General features: G+C 47.4%; 1 protein-coding gene across 1 annotated transcript in view; it reads left to right on the top strand.

Moving 5' to 3' along the window:
- Window positions 1-8,735: 8,735 nt before the first annotated feature.
- Adamts17 (ADAM metallopeptidase with thrombospondin type 1 motif 17) overlaps window positions 8,736-19,202 on the top strand; it is a 293,848-nt gene continuing 283,381 nt past the window's right edge. The window contains exons 1-2 of the mRNA XM_028776690.1: window positions 8,736-8,811; window positions 9,152-9,522. Coding sequence (XP_028632523.1) covers window positions 8,736-8,811; window positions 9,152-9,522 — 447 coding nt within the window. The remainder of the gene's footprint in view (window positions 8,812-9,151; window positions 9,523-19,202) is intronic.

Genomic DNA, 19,202 nt, shown 5'->3' with positions numbered 1-19,202 from the left:
AGATCCTAATGATCCTCAATTAGAAAGGCTGGTCTCAATATCTGTAACCCTGGCTCAGCAGGAGACCTCTCTGGGACCCAACGAGGCTGCAATTGCATGTAAATGCATGCACATGTCTGTCTGCTTTCATGTACATGAAATCACACAGAGATACTCATGCACATGCACACATGCGTGTAACACACACACACACACACACACACACATTCATGCATGCACACAAGCAGAAAACAAAGAGAAAGCATCAGGAAAGGAAGCGAACCCACAGGCCTTGAGTTCTGGTTAAGTTGTGAAGTGTCCACATGAGCTGAGCATGCAAGCTAAGCTAGAAGACTGTGGCTTTAAAAGCTCATTAGATAGGCCAGGGAGGTAGTTCATGATGCAAAAGCACTTTATGTGAAAAACCTAAAGATCCAAGTTCAACTCTTACAGGTGTGGGAGGGGAGAACCAAGCTTAAAATTTGGGAGATCTCAGCAACAGAAAGATTTATGTCAGAGCAGGGAATCAAAAGACAGATCCAGGAAAAATAAGTAACAAATTTAAAGATGACAAGTCAATCTAACAGACAAAAATTTTTTTCCATCCCCGTCTCTCTCTTTCTCTCTTTTTCTTTTACTCACCTCATCTCTTTCTCCCTCCCTTTTTTCCTTCTTTTGTCTTAGTCTTTCTTATTTTTTGAGGTTTCAGGAACTGGATAACTGTATGGGAGGGGGGAACCCTCAACTACGACTTTTGCCAGACAAAAATTAATTGGAAACGGATTATAGACCAAGATGCAAAGGCCAAAATAGTAAAGCTCCAATAAAACATAGGAAATATACTTGAACTTGTTCACTGCTGGTGGGACCACAAAATATTATGGCTACTTTGGAAGACAGTTTGGCAGCTTCTCATGAACTAAAACATGTTCTTATCATATAGTGCAGCCATTGTACTCCTTGGCGCATTCACAGAAGTTGAAGCACATATCCACGTAAAAGAAGCACATGGCTATTTATAGCAGCCTCTTTCCTAACTGCCAAACCTTGGAAGCAACCCAGACATCTCTCAATAGGTGGATGGATACATAAACAGCAGAACTCCAGGATAATTGGTATCTTTCTGCACCGTGAAGAAATGAGCTCTCAGGCCCAGTGACCTAGTGGGACTTTAAACACGTGTTAGTAAGTATAAGAAGTCAATCTCCAAAGGTTATATTCTATGTGATTCCAACCATAGAACATTCTGGAAAAGAAAGCTGTTGAGGGAGTGAGAAGGTTGGTGGTGGCTGCCAGGATGCGAGGAGTGGAGAGTGTGTAGCAGAAACAAAGTGTCTGAAAGGCAGTGAGACTCCTCAGCCCGACACTGGACAGTGGTAATGCGCATTTGCCCCATAGATAAGGAGACTGTCTCACTCAAAGGATGTACTCACACCAAATGGTAATGGCTTGCCAGTGTGTGTGCTGTCACAAACGTACTTGCTTTTGTGTATAGTATGTTGATAGTGTATGTGTGTGTATGTGAAAAGACACTCTACTTTTTTTTTCTCAGTTTCGCTCTAATTTGAACTGCTCAAGAAATAGTCTACTGAAATACAAGAAGAAAGTTGAAAAACCGTTTTAGAGTCCAACAATATATTGACAAGAATAAACAAGGAGAGGGAAAAGACTGGCACAATGCTGCCCAAGTCCAGGTAGGTGTGCCTCTTAGCGGAGAAAGGGTAGAGTGCTGTTTCTAACAGAACAGGCACTGGGCCATAACTTAGCCTAAGCAAGGTTCACAGTTTGTTTGTTTGTTTGTTTGTTTGTTTGTTTGTTTGATGTAAGTGGGGTACATATGTGTTTGTGCATGTGCACATGTGTGTGGAGGTATCTTCTTTCTCAGTTGTTCCTCACCTTATTTTTAAAAACAAAATCCATCACTGACCTTGGAACCTGATGCTCACTGTTTCAGCTGGACCGGCTGGCTAGCAAGCAAGGCCATGGAGCCCGCTGCCTCTGCCTCCGCCTCGCGTCCCCCCCAACCCCGTCCTTGCCCCGGCCCTGCCTCACCCCGCCCTCGCCCCGCCCCAGCCCTGCCTCACCCCGGCCCCGGCCCCGCCCCTGGCCCCGCCCCACCCCTGCCTCTGCCTCAGCCTCCTCCATAGTGCAACTACAGACACACCATGCCAGCCTTTTACATGAGTGCTAGGGATCAGGACTCAGTTCCTCCTATTTGAATGTTGAGCACTCTACAGACTAAACCCTCACCCCAGCCCCTCACGTTAGTACTTTTTCATGATAAATATACTTATCATATGTCAATTATCCCTTCTAATTTTATTATTTTTAAAGTGCTTATATCCTTTTTGTGCCCTTATGCTTTATGTGCTCTTACACATTTTAAAGTTTAAAGTAGGCAAGGCTGAGTGAGCCAGGAGTTTACCGTCAGGAAAATCTAAGCTCTGACTCCCAGTATCTGGGGCCTGGACCATGGGGACTCTTCTTTGTCCGAACAAATGAGGCATCAGTAAAGGTCGCACACATAGCATGGCTGAACAAAAGCTGCTTGGGGTTTGGGGATCTGGCATGTGGGAAGCAATGGCAGGAAAGGTGAGCTCCGTGTACACTTCAGGGTGACAAGCGGTGTGTGACCATGGCTGGCCAGCAGTTCTGGTGAGCTCCTGATTCTACTGAGTGAACCATGATGACCGTCATCTCATCATTAGGCTAGTTGCTAAAAAGTAAATCTAGACCAAATCAATGAGTTACGTCAAACATTACGCACCTCCAGGCAGAGCAACTAAATGGGGTCACTCTGCTTAGAGAATTCAGAAAAGTTTCTGGCCCTGGGATCTCCCTCAGAGGGAGAGGCAGCTGCTGCAGGTGCCATTTCTGTTCTGTAATAAAGGTGGGGAGATCACTACCTCTTGTGTGCACGAACAGTCCAGGCCTGGGATCAAAGTGTGTGTGTGTGTGTGTGTGCAGAAGATCAAAATCAAGAAGAAGTGGACAAGAGGAAGGAGTTCAGTCAGTGACCCCAGGACAGGTGACAGGCATAAGTGGAGAGCTCCATAGGAGCCATACTCCCTAGCCCTCCAGTCCCTTCTGTGTCCTTTATTGTCTCCGCTTCTTGTCTTCCACAACTGCAGTGTGCCTGTGACTTTGCCCACACGAAAACCTCCCGGAAGTGCCTGGTTGCCCATGTGCTTGGGGCCTTGCTTTGGGAACTGTATTTCACCAATTATTATTTCTATACGTAAAGGGATGAGACCTTTAGATGCCTCTGGATTGACCCCAGAAGCAGCCAAGTTCAAGTCCTGTTCGGCCTCCTCACAACTCCTCACTTCCACTAGGAGACCCCTGTTGAGGATAATATTTAAAACGGCAGCACCCAATCTGGCTTGTTCTTAAGCAGCCGCCATGTTCCCGTCTAGACAAGGCCTGAGGCCAAGAGCAGCGGCTGCTCTCGCCACTGCTCGGCTTTGACTGCAACTCAGACCACCGGCCAGAAGTACCAGCCCTGCCACTCACGAGATGTCAGTGTGGGAGATGGCTCTGCCAATCTGCCAATCTCCCACGCTGTCTCCACAAAGCTTGGCTGAACCCTAAAATATCTGCCATGCCCGGCGGTACCCAGGAAAAGAAAGACTCTTATGCTTAAAGATTATCCAATATTTATATATTTGGAAATGCTCAACTAACAAGATGCCCACACAATTAGAATAGTTAACCCAATTAACTAACCTAGATATGACTTGTTACCCAGGACTGTTCTTGATGTGTCTGTAGTTCTCTATGGCTGCTACCTCTCTCCAGCACCTCTTCTTAGCTCCTCCTCTTCCTCTCCTTCGCTCCTCCCACATTAGCTCCTCCCAAATTACCAAGCTTTATTACAAAATGTAGCAGCAGTAGGAAACCATCCCGCTACAGACCCCAACAGTCCAGCTACTAGCCCCACAAAGGAAAAGCCTTGTGGTGAGGCCCAAGTGGATGCACTTGTGCTACGGGGACATGTGGGTGCTTGTATGGAAGGGGCTCAGCCACCTCGGTTGGTCCATGTGAATGGGCACCTATGGCACAGCTCAGACCTTGGGGGAGGTCATAAGGAACACTGACACTGCACACTTGAGACACTGCACACCTGGTCCAGGTCTCTAAGAGAGTGGCTTCAAGGATGGAGCCAAGCTTCCAGCCCTGCCTTTAGGATGCATCGGTAGTCTAGCAAAAGCACCACACAGCACCTGGTGCTTGTCTTGTGCCCACACTTAGCCCAGTTCTCACCCAGGTGTTCTGTCTGCGAGGGTCCCCGGGAGAAACACAGAGGTGAAGAGAACCATGGAATCAAGCCCGAAGAAAAAAGAGAGTCAAAGTGATGGGTTTCCCCAGTTTTGTTCTTGGCAAGCTTCCTTCTGGAGGCTCCAGGGAAGGAGAATTTGATAGCCATGTAACTTCACCCTCAGATAGCCCCAGAGTAGTTGGGCTCGCAGCCAAGCCCTCTGGGAGGGAAACTGCCAGCAATATCTTCAAAATCCATTTGTCTTCTCTTCTTGTGCCCTCCCCCTTCTTTATCCGATTCTATTCCTCCCCCACCTCTGGCACCCTGTCCCCCAGGATCTTAGCTGGACAGATCTGGTTTCACCCTACTCTGCCAGTTCCAGCCACAGAACCATACCAAAGCTTTCTTTTGTTCTTTTCTTTTTCTCTTAATTCCTCGCCTTCCGCTCTGTAAGAGAGGATGCTGATCTGCTACATATTTGGTACCCACCACTCCATCAACCTGCCATCTTTATAATATTGCTTTGAACTTTAATGGCATAGAAAGTATTGGATCAAATTTGTATCTCAACGTTTGAATTTTCTAGTTCAACGCTGTTTTCAAAACTGTTTTATAGGGATGTAAAACTGCACATGTTTCAAGTTCGTGACTTGTTATGGCACGTATAAGCACCCCTCAAACTATCACCACATTTTTAAATGAACATTCTTAACACCCCTAAAGTTTCCTCCTGCCCTTCAGCAACATCCTTCTGTGTACCACCACTATCAAATTAGTATGTATTCTCTTGAGTTTTATATAAATAAAACCATACACAATGGACCTTTCTTTTAGTGTGGCTTTCTCCACTTAATAATCATTTTGAAATTAATTTATATTGTGGCAGGCATTAACAGTTCATTCCTCTCTATAAGCAACTAGAGTGACCTGTTGGCTATGGTCTTACTATACTGTTGTTCACCTGTTCTCTTGTTGATTGACATCTAGGATGTCTCCAGTTTGTGATTCTTACAATAACATTTTACGTCATCAATCCTTCACAATTCTTTGTGTGGTATACAAGTTTGCATAGAAGCATGAAGTAGCAGTGTAGGTGTATGCTTAATTTGTAAAGAAACTGGCAAGGGCTGTGGCTATAGTTTAGTTGGTAGAGTATTTTCCTATCATGCTAGAAGTCCTGGGTTTGATCCAGCACACAAAAGCATGTGCTAACCTGTAAAACTAGCATACAGGAAGTAAAGGTAGGAGTGTCAGAAGTTCAAGGTCATCTTCAGCCACACAGCAGGCTCAGTGTTGAGACCAGACAGATATGTATGAGACCTGGTCTCAAAATAGAGTGAATAAGCAAGTAGTAAAAATAGTCAAAATGCTTTCTAAAGTGGTTGTGCTATTTCACAGTCTTACCAGTTGTGCCTGTGAATTCTGGTTCCACTGGCTCCCTCCAGTACTTGTTTGGTGTGCTATTTTTAACCCTTTCTTATAGGTATACAGTAGTCATTTCATTGTGATTCATTTGCATATGACCAAAGACAAACAACTTTGACTGTCTTTATAAATCTTATTTTCTATTTGTCTGTCTTCTTTGGTAAAATGTCTATTAGAGTCTTGCTCACTTTTAAAGAACTGGGTTGAATTCCCTTGTGTATTGTATTTTATTGTGATGAAATTTTTGTAACCAAGAAGTCATCATTTTAGCATCTTAAGTGTACGATCAAATAGCATCAAATGCATTAGCAATGTTGTACAGCCAGGACTATTATCATTTTCAAACCTTACCCTCATCCTACAGGACATTCTACGCCTATTAAGTAACGCCTCTCACTCCAGTTTCTGGCAATCTCTATCTTATACATTGAACCATATGGTAACTTTATATTTAAGTTTTTGAGACATTCCTCGATACTTCAAAAGAGATTGCAAAGTGTTACTTTCCCACTATGAATGGACAGATTCCCACTGACGATGCTATTGTTCCTTTCAGTGGTTGGTTTTAGACATAAGGCAAACAACTTGTAACAAGCAGCTGCTCTCTGCTCACTTGAGCTCAGTGGAGCTCTGGATATTAGCAATTAAGTGTATTTGATAAACACAGTCTGGTTATAGAGAACTGGTCACAGTTTGCCCACTCAGTTTCGTCTTTCAAAGCATCCTTCAGAGCGGAAGAACACTTTGAGCGGCATACACAAACGAGGAGAGACGCTACCGAGCTGCTGATCTTCTGGCAAATGTTTATTAGTGTTCCTATGCATCAGCAAAGCCTGGGGTGCTGGCTGCAGACATACACATTAGCAAGGTGGGGTTATTTAAACAACGGAGGCCTTCCGTGTCCGTTGCCTTCTCACTAACAGAGAGGACTACTTAACATCTGGCCCCTAATCATTGTTGCTGTTTTTAATCCAATCTCCATGAGCTTGCCAAACTGAAACTAGTCCAGACAAGAAAGAATGAGAAACAATGAGCTGAGAGGGACATGGGTTCGATGCTTGCTTAGCACATTTGACAGCTGGAGTGGTGTCAGGTAGTCAGCAGAGAAGACTGCTCACACATGGGTTTAAGCCAATAAAAAGTCTATTAGCAAGCCAGTGATTACATGGGGTGTCCAGGATCTTAGTGTAGTCCTGAGCTTTCCTCGGGTGAGCTTTTAAGCACAAAAACTATGTCCTGGGTTGACATACTGTTAACAAGAACAGTTAGCTAGATGCAGAACTACAGAAATAAAGAGCAAGGTTAGTCCATATAAAGACTGTCCTATAACTATGGTAGTTATAGGCCTTTAGTTTGGTTTTGGAAGGTGACGGTGTCTACGTGCTGAGTTTTACAGCCTGAACAGTATCTCTACCATGGAGTCAGTTGTGCTAATGTCTGGGGTCCTGTTATAGGAAGAGTCTTCAAAACATCTGATTTGATCAATCACTTTTCTTCTTTTATACATATATTCAGTAGTTCTAACAAAGTTCTCATGATATGTCAGGTATCTCACAGGCCCTTGTTTTTATTTTCAAGAACAGTCCAAATGATTAGAAGTTCACCCTCCAAGGGGAGGCAGCATAGCTTAGCTCCTTGGTTTACAGAGAAGAAACTGAACAACTCTCAGGAGGAAAAAAAAAAAAAACATCCCCGGGGCTGTCACTACAACTAGCTGCTGTGTGACCACACAGAGACAGAGCTAAAGCTTCTCCTTTTCTTCCTGTTTCCCACACAAAATGGTTGAAGTCATGGTCAAGTTCTCAAAGCTCAGGTGAGGCAAAGCCTTATTCATAGCCAACGACAGAGCCTGACCCATGCTGCTTGGTCACCTGCAGGTGACAGCCACTGGATCAGAAACTAGGTCAACAGCACATTCTGTGACAAGCCTTTGTGGAGAGCTACAGACAACTGACCAGGGCAGGGGCATCAAACGTAGGGAAACTCACCAGCGTTTACTTTGTCTCTGGATGCTTTTTGGTAATATAGCCCTGTGATGAAGTCTAGATCTTGTGATGAAGAAGAGGTGAGTAGCGGCCGGTGGTATTTTGGCTTTTTGCAACAAGCAAGCAAACAGACAAACAAAAAGGGGTGAGATGGGGAGCCCTCTGTGACTGCTGTGGTATCCTTGTGCTCAGTCAGTCCTGCTTTCTGTAAGATGATTTTAAAGAGGCCAATGGAATTACCTATAGGGAGCAGCTAAGAATATTATCTGGTTAGATTCAATGTCCTACTATGCAAAGCTCAGCTAATATACCTCCCTAAACACACCTGACCTATGGTCAGGGTTACAAATTCAAGGTATGGATCTGACAGAAACTAGCTGTCCAATTTAAGCAAACTCCTCACGTTTTCTTTCCCTCAGTTTCCCAGTCATCAGGGGTGTGTTATCATGCTCTCGAATTTCTGGCTTCTGTGAATGTAAAGACTTCAAGAAGCCTGCCGGGTGTGGATAAACTGTAGATATAGAAGTCAGGTATGGATTCAGGTGTGCTAGAAACACTAGTCTGGGTCTTTCCAGCCCCAACAAATCAAAAATAGGAGTCACTTCAATACATAGAGTTTTTTTTTTTTTTTTCTGGTACGGAACTGGTTGGTCTGGCCTATCTTCCTGGGAAGCTATAGCAGTCTCAGAGGTGATCTCCCAACAGAGAGCAAACTGAAGACCAGGTTGGTGTCCTCCTGGTTGCGCCAGGATTCTGCAACTGAGTCGGCTCGCGCCTGCCACCTGGTGTCACAGCCTACCTACTGCCTAGAAACCACGTGTAAGAAAGTGCTTACAACCTAACTACGCACGTTGGTTTCGACCGGCCCTAACCAATACGGACAGGGAAGGAGGGGCAGAGGAAAGCAAAAGCCCAATCACCGCCTACTTTCCAAGAAGAAGGTGGGGCTTAGTATTTACCATGTTGGGTTTGTCCGCAGCGCTAATTACTTTTTCCAGAGGCTGCAGGGCTTCACTCCGGCTGGCGTCGCCGCCTCGCGCGCCCCTGCTCTGCCGCTACGGTCTTGGGGGCTGCTGGTCCCGAGTACCATGTGTGACGGCACCCTGCTGCCCCCTCTCGTCCTGTCTTTGCTGCTGCTGGTGTGGGGGCTGGACCCGGGCACAGGTAGCGTTCCTAGCTCTTGCGGCCACCTTCCCGGTGCCTTCCCGAAGCATCCTGGCGCCCGGGTGCATGGGTGGACCGCTGACAGCATCTCCGGAGGAGGAGGAGAGCAAAGGCCGCGGGTGGAGAACTGGTCTCCGGTTCCCCCTCTAGCACGCCGATGGCGCTCTGTCCCCGGGTGCGATCGAATGGCTTCGCCGGCTCAGAGAGGCCCGGCTCAGGGAGGGAAGGAATTGCGGGGTCACGGCTGCGTGATACCCACAGAGACCGGCGAGCCAGAGCCGGAGCGGCCGGCAGCCCTGGTGGCCAGGCCGGTGCTGACGCGTGTCCTCTCTCCCCGCAGCTGTCGGCGACGCGGCGGCCGACGTGGAGGTGGTGCTCCCGAGGCGGCTGCGCCCGGACGACGTGCACCTGCAGCTGCTGCCGGGAGCAGCGGGGCTCCGGCGGTGGCGGCGACCGCGAGCATCCCCAGGTGGCCCTCGAGCGGGGCAAGGAGAGCGCGCCCTGCTGCTGCACCTGCCGGCCTTTGGGCGCGACCTATACCTGCAGCTGCGTCGCGACCTGCGCTTCCTGTCCCCAGGCTTCGAGGTGGAGGAGGCGGGTGTCTCGGGCCGCAGCGGACACCCCGCCGAGCTGTGCTTCTACTCTGGACGAGTCCTAGGCCACCCGGGCTCCCTCGTCTCCCTCAGCGCCTGCGGCGCCGCCGGCGGCCTGGTATTGCCCGCGCCCCCTATGGGTCTGCCCTGCCCGGTCTGTTGCTTCTCCTGGGGTGGTCCCGCGGAGGGCTGGGCGGGAGAAGACCTACCTCTCCATCTCCTTCACTTGGCCTTTCAGACTGTGCCTTCCTAGCAGAGGGAAGGCCTGTCATTGTCCTGGCTTCTGTTGTGTGATGAACCTGGCCGAGGTGGGGTTGCATTGAGATATTAGCTATAGCTCACCTAGAGGAAAGAATATGAACCTGTCGTTCCCAATCTCCCAGCATCAGCACAGGTGTGTATGTTTTCGGCTCGTTATGGGAAAGCACTAAGGTATTCATTTCCTCTGTCTGGGAATGGGGTATCTATGCACCTCTCTACTGTCCTTTGAACGTTCTTATTCTAAGAGGGGACCCAAGGCAGGCCATGATTAGTCTCATTTTTGTTAGCTGAAAGGTAAGACCAAGAGAGGAACTGTAGTCAGTATCTTTACTTCCTTTCTCCACAGTAGGCATTTATCTGAATGCACCCTCGATGAGAACTGTGGGGTGCTCACCTGTCCCAGGTGTAAGCCCTGCGCTCACACTTTTTCTTCTCAAAGACCTTGCCTCGCTGTGTTTGAGACATCTGTGACAAGTGCACGGAGAGGCACAGGGAAGTTTGGGACGGTTTTACTCTTTTTGCACTCACACTTGAGCACTTGGCTACGTTGGTGCCCAGCCAAATTCTTCTCTGCTTCTCCAGGGTGCCCCCAAGGAGAGCACGTGGCTGGCAGATGGTTTGTCCCCCAGAGAGCCTGGCATCACTCAGAGCATGCATTATCTGCCTTGTTTTCCTATATTCTGTCACAGCAGACCTCTGGGACAGTCGTTTCTGATACTGTGTTTTGGCAGCCCACCCTGAGCCAGAGAAGCTGCCCCTTCTCTTACCTTACATCGCCACCAACACAGCCAGTAGCAAAGTGTGAAAGCCCACGACTCCAAGATTTTACTTGACGCTTCTGCTTTCTTAGTAGTGGGTCAGTGTTGGGTGACCTGTGGATATAATTTCCAGGGAGCAGCCTAAGTTTCAGGAATTTTTTTAAGGTCTCATTTTAGGGTGTGGTTTACTTTTGTTTAACTGGGAGACATTGGCAGCCTCGGCAAGAGAAGGCAAAGGCACAGTTTGTGGTGGGGCCTGGTAGGTGTTAGTGTGGATCGGGGGCAAAGGGTGTAAGCTGTGGGCGAGGAGGCTTAAGTGGAGTGAGAAAGGCTCAGATCACTTTAGGACTCGGGTCAGCGCTGTATCATGTTCTGGGAGGGACTCAAAGGCCCACATCACTTTTCTCTCTCTCTCTCTCTCTCTTTTTTTTTTTTCTTTGCCAAAGTGTTTCAAGTCTAGGTCACATCCCCGTACCGTACATAGAAACATCTGAATCCCATTTGCTGCGGTTTCGTGAGTTTCTGGAGAGGTCAGAGTTTATACTTCTTGGTGTAAAGTTTCCAGCACGGAGCTATCTGTGAAGGAGCCCAGGCTGGAAATCTGGAGAACACTGATGTAAAGTCCTCCCAGAGTGATTGCTGAGCCTCCTCTCGGATGGCATTTGAGCCAACTATTCAGGAAGACTGCACTGCCCTTTGGCACCATGTGAGGGCGCTGTGCCTTAGAGAAAGGAACCCAGCCAAGACTCTTGAGTTCACCCCAGCCAGTTGCGGGTGGACTTGTAAGTCTTGAGATTTTTCAATTCCAGTTTGAGGAGAGACTGCTGTTGTTTAGTCTGCCTTATTCATCCTGTTCGTGCAAGCTGCACATTGAACACTCTTCTCCGGTACACGTAGTCAGAGGCCGAGCACAGGAGGGAAGAGACATGACTGGCAGCTGGTCTCTTAGCATCAAGGTGATTGAGGGACACAAAGGAAAAAAAGTCTCTGACCTATAGCTACCTAAGATTGCCCCATCTTTGGCTTGGTTGTCCACCCAGGTGGATGGTAAAGCTATGCTAGGTCCCTTAACTAGGGTAGACGCTCTCTGAAGTGTGCAGTTGTGCGTGTGTTTGCCAGGATAGCCTTTCAGCTACAAGACATGGGTAAGGGACATGGTCCAGAAGACAGCTCTTGGTAGCTGTTGGGTGGGGATATTCCAAAAGCCTTCTTGTTTTGAAAGACTCACGTTGAGCAGGGATTGGCAGGCTTTCCCCAGAAAGGAGCAGAAAGTGAGTATTTTACCCATTACAAGTCATCTAGCCTCAGTTCTGTCTTCTCAGTGCTGTCCTTTTTCAGTGACAGCACCTATGCAAGGTGTATAAACGTGTGGGTATGGCTATGTTCAACCTCCTGTATCCTGAATGCTGGGTAGTATTTTGGTCGTTAGTATGTTTTGCCACAGCTAATGTCTACCAATGGCTTTGTCCTCACAGGGGCAGAAATAGTGTGCACTCTGTCTGTCTTCCTGGCGTTTGTGCTGTCTGTGCTCAGAGATGTTGTGACTCTGTTTAAAGGGAGTGACATTGCCAGGACAGAGCACTGCTAAATTGTTTATAGGGCACAGAGTATAACTCACCCCCTTCCCCCTGTGTTGGCTGCAGGCAGAGGCGTGGGCCTGTGGTGTTTCCCCTTCTCTGTCTTATCAGGAAGAGCTATGCCAGCTGCACTTTTTGGATCTTCAAAGACCCCAGGCCCAAGGATTAATTGTTTTCTGTTTCTGCTGTTTCGTTTTATTTACATTTCACGGAGTCTTTAGATGTAGCGTAGTTTTGGAAGGATTCCTGTAACCATGGAATCGGAAAGCAAGGAGCTTTAGGCTGGTGGAGAAGGTATCTCTCCTAATGAATTTACCCAAGCCTCCTGTGACTAGCACCGGGTGACGGAGGACCAGCAGAATTCCAAATTGAACTTCGTGGATAGGCAGGACAGTGGGGGCAGGGGAGGGAAGCTTCAGGGAGAGACAGAGTGTCAACTGCGGCAAAGGCTCTTCATGGCTTGTCTGAAGTGAGCGGGGGTGAAATGACTGTTTTAGGAAGGCTGCAGGCTGCCGTTGGGTCTGATGGACTGAGCAGTGGCTGCTCTTGAAGCTCTGTAGAAGCTTTGCTCACTCCACTGTGGCCAAGGATGTGGCCTACAGGGAAATACTGCATGCTCATGCGAGCTGTGGTGCCAGAGAGGACACCAAAGCGCTCTGGCTGTGGAACATTAAGTAGCCAGTCCCATTTCCAAGACCATCCCAGAAGGAACAAGAATAGAGTGCCCCTAGATCTGCCTCTTCTGAGGTCACAGCTGTGCTCCACATAGCATGGCATCTCTGTCACGAAAATTAGACACTGAGTTGGTTATCTTGGTGACCACCTTTGCTCTGGCTGGTCAGCAAAGACAGCACCGTTTTTGTGACCCACCATGAGTGTGCGTGAGCTGTGTGGGATGGGACGGTAGGAGTGAATCTTTTACAATCACTTGTAGAGTTCTTGCGGTTCTCTTGGAGCCCTTAGAGGGTACACACTTTGGTTTTTTAGGGGAGGAAGTGTGTGTAGATAGGAAAGAATGGGGGCTGAGGCTTCCTAGCCAGTGAGTTCTCCAGCAGCAGCTGAGGTTATGAGAGCCTGGCGGTGTTGTCCTAAGAGGGCAGCTGGCAGTCGCATGGCCCTTGGAATCAGGAGACAGGGTTGAGATGCTGGCCTTGCACTTTCCGAGATAGCATTATCCAGCTGTCTGTGGTTGGTCCATTATTAAATTGCCCCGTTTACTAATGTAAACTCTCTTGGTCAAGTGCAGCTGGGTAGGGCTTAGTCTGGGCAAAATTCTTAAGAGTATGACAACTACTCAGAAGACAGCAAATAGATTAAACTGAGTCATTATCATTATGCAAGTTATCACTATATTGACATAGGTACAATTAATTCATATCCCTAAAGAACTGGTCATGTAAAGCATAAATATGCTGGGAAATACAGAGCACATTCTTAGGTCTTTGAAGAAGGGACTGCTGTGAAGCTTGAAGCTGAAGATGGAAGAATTAAAGAGAATCTGACCAGAAAATTCCAAGGCCTCTGGCCTCCTCTTGGGAGGGCACTCACAGAGCCTCAGTGTGACCTCTTCTCCTTTGACCTCTCTTCCCCTCCATGTTCTTTGTACTTCTGATCATCCTGCTTCACCCACCTGCAGCTTTCCGGAACTTCTTAGGATGCCAGGCTCTGATTCTGTTCTAAAAGAGTTTTGGGAGTGGGGAGTTGGGGTGGGGGTAGGTTTCTCTTTGGAATTCTGCCAAGTGGCATCATTTTTCTAGAAAGAAAATCTCAAGGTGGGATGATGACCCAGAGTCCTCTTAAACTGACTGCATTCTTATGTGTACATACCTGTGTGTCTGTTCGTGTGTGTGTGTGTGTGTGTGTGTGTGTGTGTGTGTGTATGCAGAGATTACATGTCCTCCCCTTTATACAAGTTCTGAGAATCAAACCCAGGTCTTCATGCTTGCAAGACTCTCTCCCTACTAAGCAAGCTCCCCAGCTCCTGACTGCATTCTTGAAGCATATTCTCCAAATGCGGAATGGCAGCAATGGCCTGACCTTAGCTGTGGATGACAGGAAATGTCTCTGCAACCTTTATATCTGAAACAATCCCCATCACTGGCTGGTCTTTCTCAGGGGGAGGGGTTACACTTTTCTGCTTAGGAATGCAAATGCATGGGGGTGGGGAAGGCCTGGTCATTTGAGACTGTGACCTTGAGCCAGTCCTTAACTCTTTTGAAGCTCTCCTCACTTGAAGCCATCCAAAGGATAAGGGACATTGGCCTTGCCCTGCTGTTGATGGAATAGAATAAGATCTGTCTATAAAATCTTTCACTGAGAGCCTGACTTATTAAGGCATTAAAACCAGGTTTCTCCTATAGTCCTATGGGTTTATTTTCAGTTATAAATCAACTGGTCAGCACAGTTGAGCGAATAAATCACCTTTCCACACCTGCCATGGGCAGAATGCTTGGGTAGGCCCAACCCTACCAAGCCTCAGAGATAAATTCGACACAGCCCTGTCTGAGAAGATGGTCCTCATGTGCATAGAATGAAGGCTCACTGCAGCCTTTGAGGAAGATGAACTTGAGTTGTGATAGAAAATTCTGGAACATAGAAACTGGAGCCAGGCAAGACAGAGCCTCCGTCAAAAGAGGGTTGGAGCTGAAGGGAGTGAATCTCATGTTCTAGGACAGAAGAGTTATGCCCAAGCTACCATGTCTCCCCAAGACCTATGAGTTGGTAGTGATATTGGTAGGGTAGGGTGGGCTATTTAGGGGATGATGGGAGATGAACCGAATGGACATGTTAGGATGTGATGGTATACCAGATGCCAATCTGTGGCATGTGAAATTTCCCACAGAACAGTGGTTCTCAATTCTGAGCTGAGCAGAGACCCTGCTGGGCTGGTTAAACTGACCGATGAGCCCTACTCGTGGCCCATTTGTGGGTGCTCCTGCTGCTGTTGTTGGCCCAGGTTTACACTTGGACCAAATGGTGACAGAGGATTTTGTGGCAGTTGTCTGGGGACATCTTGGTGAGAACATAGTGGGAAAGACTGGAGGAGGGACCCATGGGATGACATGCTCAGGCCTTTGATGGGGGAAATGACCATGGGAACGTATGACAGCCACACAAGGGAGTCTTCACAGAGAGCTTGCGGTCCTTTTGAGCTATCTGACTGCAATGAGCAGAAATGGAGAGACCAGCAAGGGGCCTGACATCTGGATTCAGGAGTTTCACATTTGCAGATGTGGCAGCGAGACTGAGGGTACAGATTGAGAAGGCCCTCATGTCTGTGTGTACTGTGTGGCTGTTGGGAAGGCCTCTGATGTTCTAGTTGGCTCAGTAGGATCTGGCAGGATACCTCTCCTTCGCACCAACCAAACCCCTGCACATACAGAACATAAGGGCAATTTCGACCCCCTACCCTGTACACACTGACATGACGGAGACAGCATAGGCCAGAGACTCCCTACATAGCTCTTGGGGCAACACTGCAATGTTACAGCCTTACAGTCATGGGAAAACCTAGGTTCCAAATCCAGGTGCTTTTAGACATCAAAGTCACGGCCTGAGGTTGCTTCAGTCTCCCCATCCTGTTAAAACCTATCATGGTAGATCTTGTCTATGGCTGTCCATTGAATTTCCTGATGAGCTATCTATCCCCTCCCAGAGTGGGGCCTGGATGTCAAGGCTCTTCATGTAATACTAAGCATAATGTAGCTGGGGGATAACAGCTCCCAGTTAAGGGCTCTGTGAGGTAGCTAGTTTAGTAATATCTAGGCCAGTCCACTCAGTTTCTCTAGGAACTATAATGTGGCAGGCTTGAGAAAATCAGGAAGGATATAGTTCTGATCCTGCCTCAAGTGGAACTGTTTGGTTGTAAAAATGTTTGATAACATGGGGGCAAACATTGGACTGCTGGGAGTGGGGCTTGGAGGAAGGAGTAGAGGGAAGGGGAAGATAAGGAGGACCGGAGACTACTTAAGGGTAAGATTGTGAGTGGGAGACACAAATGACATATACATTCTTTTGACACAAATTCTACATATTCATGGGACAACAGAGCATCTTATTCCCAGGCCTGTGGAGGTAGGGTAAGTGTTAGAATTACCCATGGGGCCTCTAGACCAGTGGTTCTCAACCTGTGGCCTGCTGTCCTTTATGGGGTGGGGCACCAAATGACTCTTTTACAGGGATCACATGTCAGATATCCTGCATATCAGATATTTACATTAGGATTCATAACAGTAACAAGATTACAGTTATGAAGTAGCAACAAAAGTAATGTTATGGTTGGGGGTCACCACTACATGAGAAGCTGTATTAAAGGGTTGGAGTGTTAGGAAGGTTGAGAACCACTGGTCTAAATGATGAAACTGAGACCTGGAGGTAGAGTTCTATGGCTAGCCCACAGGCTGGCAAGTTTATGTAGCTGTTTCTCTCACATACTTGTCCTGGTCATGTCTCTGTTTGAAGGTACGGTCCTGTGAGGACTGAAAGCAGCCAGCTGAAGTACAGCTAACCTGTTCCATCCCTTCAGCACTGTTCTCTTTCTGCCCCAGCTGTATGTGGGACCCCTCTCCCCAAAAACATGCCCTGAAAAAAATCTTTTCACGAAAGTTAGAGATTTTGATTATGCGTGTGAAGGGTTTCCCACCAGACGGGCATCTCTAGCTCTAAAGCCTTGCATCCGAGAGCTGGCTGCTCCACACACTGCATGAGAAGAATAGCTAGCTTTGGCCTCCCACAGTCAGGGTATTTCCAGAAGAACCCAGCCCTGCATTAGAGCTGAGGACCAATTATTACAGAAGGTGTGGTCGGCATTTGAGCCTCTGCACCTGCCCACCCCTTCCCTTCATACTCTCTGGGAAACCTGAGAAAGCAAACTCAAGTTTTCGCTTTCAGGTGGAGAGAGGGAGGGGGAGAGGGAGGGGGAGGGGGAGGGAGGAGGGGGAGGGGGGAGCGGGAGAGAGAGAGAGAGAGGAGAAGGGAGAGAAGCTAGGCTCTCCTGCAGGTCACACAGTGCCACGCTGAGACGGTCGTGTTTAGGGAGTAAAGTCTGTGAGTTGATCTTGGCAAAGGTTCTTATAAAATCAGAACCTTGAACTCTGCTTAGAACTGGAAGTATGGTCTCACACTGCATGTTGGGAAGGATTCGGGGTTGTAGGTGCTCTGAGGAGCTGATCTGATCTACTCTTTCCATGTAGAACCTAACAATCTTATTTGGTTTAAAGAAGATGGTCACCAGCTTGAGATAAGCTACAGTGTTGTTCAGGAGATAGTATTGTTAAATTGCCCTCAGACCAGCACTGTCTGTCACTGTTGGGGGACTTGTTAGAAGGGCACATTGTTGAACCTAACCCAAGGTTTCCAGGGGATTCTGCTACATAGGGCTTGAACCCCTGGGTCAGTATGATGTAGTTTTTTTCTTTGTGAGAACTATGAGCACATGCTTTGGGGGTCAGAGGTCAACCCTGGCTATCCTTAGATACTGCATACCTTGCTTTTTTAAATGAGACCTGGTTCCTCTTTGGCCTGAAACAAGTAGGCTCCACTGACTGACTAGTAAGCCCCAGGGTCCCTCCTGTCTCTGCTTCTCTAGTGTTGGGATTGTAAGCACATGCGTCATGCCTGGCTGCCATGCTTCTGTGGCAAGCTCTTTACCTACCATGGCTTTAGACATGCAAGGAGGTGAGGATGAATATGTGTATGCTTGACCCCCTAAGGTGGGTCTGCCCAGTCTGAACCTGTGCTGGGCGAGGCAGGCCTGAGCTGTGTGGCTCAGGAGAGGGGATGCTGCAAGGGTCAGCGTTCAGAGTGGGACATTTCAGCTTTGGAAGCTTCAGCATCTTGTGGGAGGTTTGCTTTGTTTTGTTGTTTGCATATAAGGAAGGGCAGTCTCAGAAGGCATCTCAGGGATGGCAGGGAGGGCCAGCTGCTTCAACACAGTCAGCGGACTGTGTTTTTCAAGGAAAGTCCTCTATATACCTCCATTAATATTTACACTATTAAAATGACAAATTAACCTGGGTGTGTTAGTATACATTTTTAATCCCAGCACTCTGGAGATGTCTGTGAGTTCTAGGCTAGCCAGGGAGACTCTGTCTCAAAAAGAGAAAAAAAATTGACAAGTTAAAAATACTAGTTTGTAAGTTTTTCGTTTGATTCATAAATCTTATTAGGTAGCAAGTATTTATACTCACTGTTAAGAGGATTATGATTTATCTTTAGGCTGGTTTACAAATGTGATTTTTCACTTTAAATATTCAGGGCTGTCTTAGAAATTTAATATTCAATTTTGTTTTCAAGTTCTCTTGGCTATCTGGAATCAAGCCTTTCACTAGAGTTTGAGATTATATAAACCTTTCTTCTAAGCCTGACAATCTTGCCTTATAAATACAGGAAGGCCTGAGGTCTTTTTACACACCTTGATACTGTTTCTAAGATGGCCATTTAAAATTAGAATACAAAAATAAAATCCTCAGACACTCTCTAGGTTTCTCTTAAAAGTTTGGGGTAGAAATTTGTAAGTCATCCTCTACCCCCTAGTAGTTAATACTACACGTGGGACTGGTTCCTTTGTCCTGGTGTTTCATTTTAATTATCCTCAAAGAAGGACAAGGTACATGTTCCCATTAGGGTATAATGCTCTGGCCCAGCAGTTTGAAAGGGGCTTCCACAGTAGATCAACACACTTGCTTTGTACTTTGGAGATAGGTTCTCATTTATCTCAGGCTAGGCTCAAACTCTTAATCCTTCTGCCTCAGTCTCTCAAGAGCTGGGATTATGGGTGTGTACCACCACACCTAGCTCAAATAGAGCACTGAGATTTACTTAATGTGTATGGCTGTTTTGTTTGCATGTATGTCTATACCCCATGTGCATAGTACTCAAGGAGGCCAGAAAAGGGGGTTAGATCCCCTGGAATGGGAGGTAACAGTTGTGCGCCACCGCATGGGTGCTGGGAGCCAGACCCAGGTCCTCTGCAAGAGCAACTGCCCATAACTCCTTAGCTGAGGAAGCCACCTTACTAGCACCTCAGGTGGACTTATAAGGGGGTGCTTTTTAGGGCTTTAAATATAGCTCAGTTGTAGAGTACTTGACTAGCACATGACAGTTCATGACAGGGACTAGATTCAACCCCAGCATATCTCTCTGTCTCTCTCTTTCTCTCTCAATCTCTCTCTCTCTCTCTCTCTCTCTCTCTCTCTCTCTCT

This window comes from Grammomys surdaster, unplaced genomic scaffold (assembly GCF_004785775.1).
Source record: "Grammomys surdaster isolate TR1022 unplaced genomic scaffold, NIH_TR_1.0 271, whole genome shotgun sequence".
NCBI lineage: Eukaryota > Metazoa > Chordata > Mammalia > Rodentia > Muridae > Grammomys > Grammomys surdaster.
The sequence above is the reverse complement of the archived record's forward strand: the minus strand, read 5'-3'. Positions and strand labels throughout refer to the sequence as shown.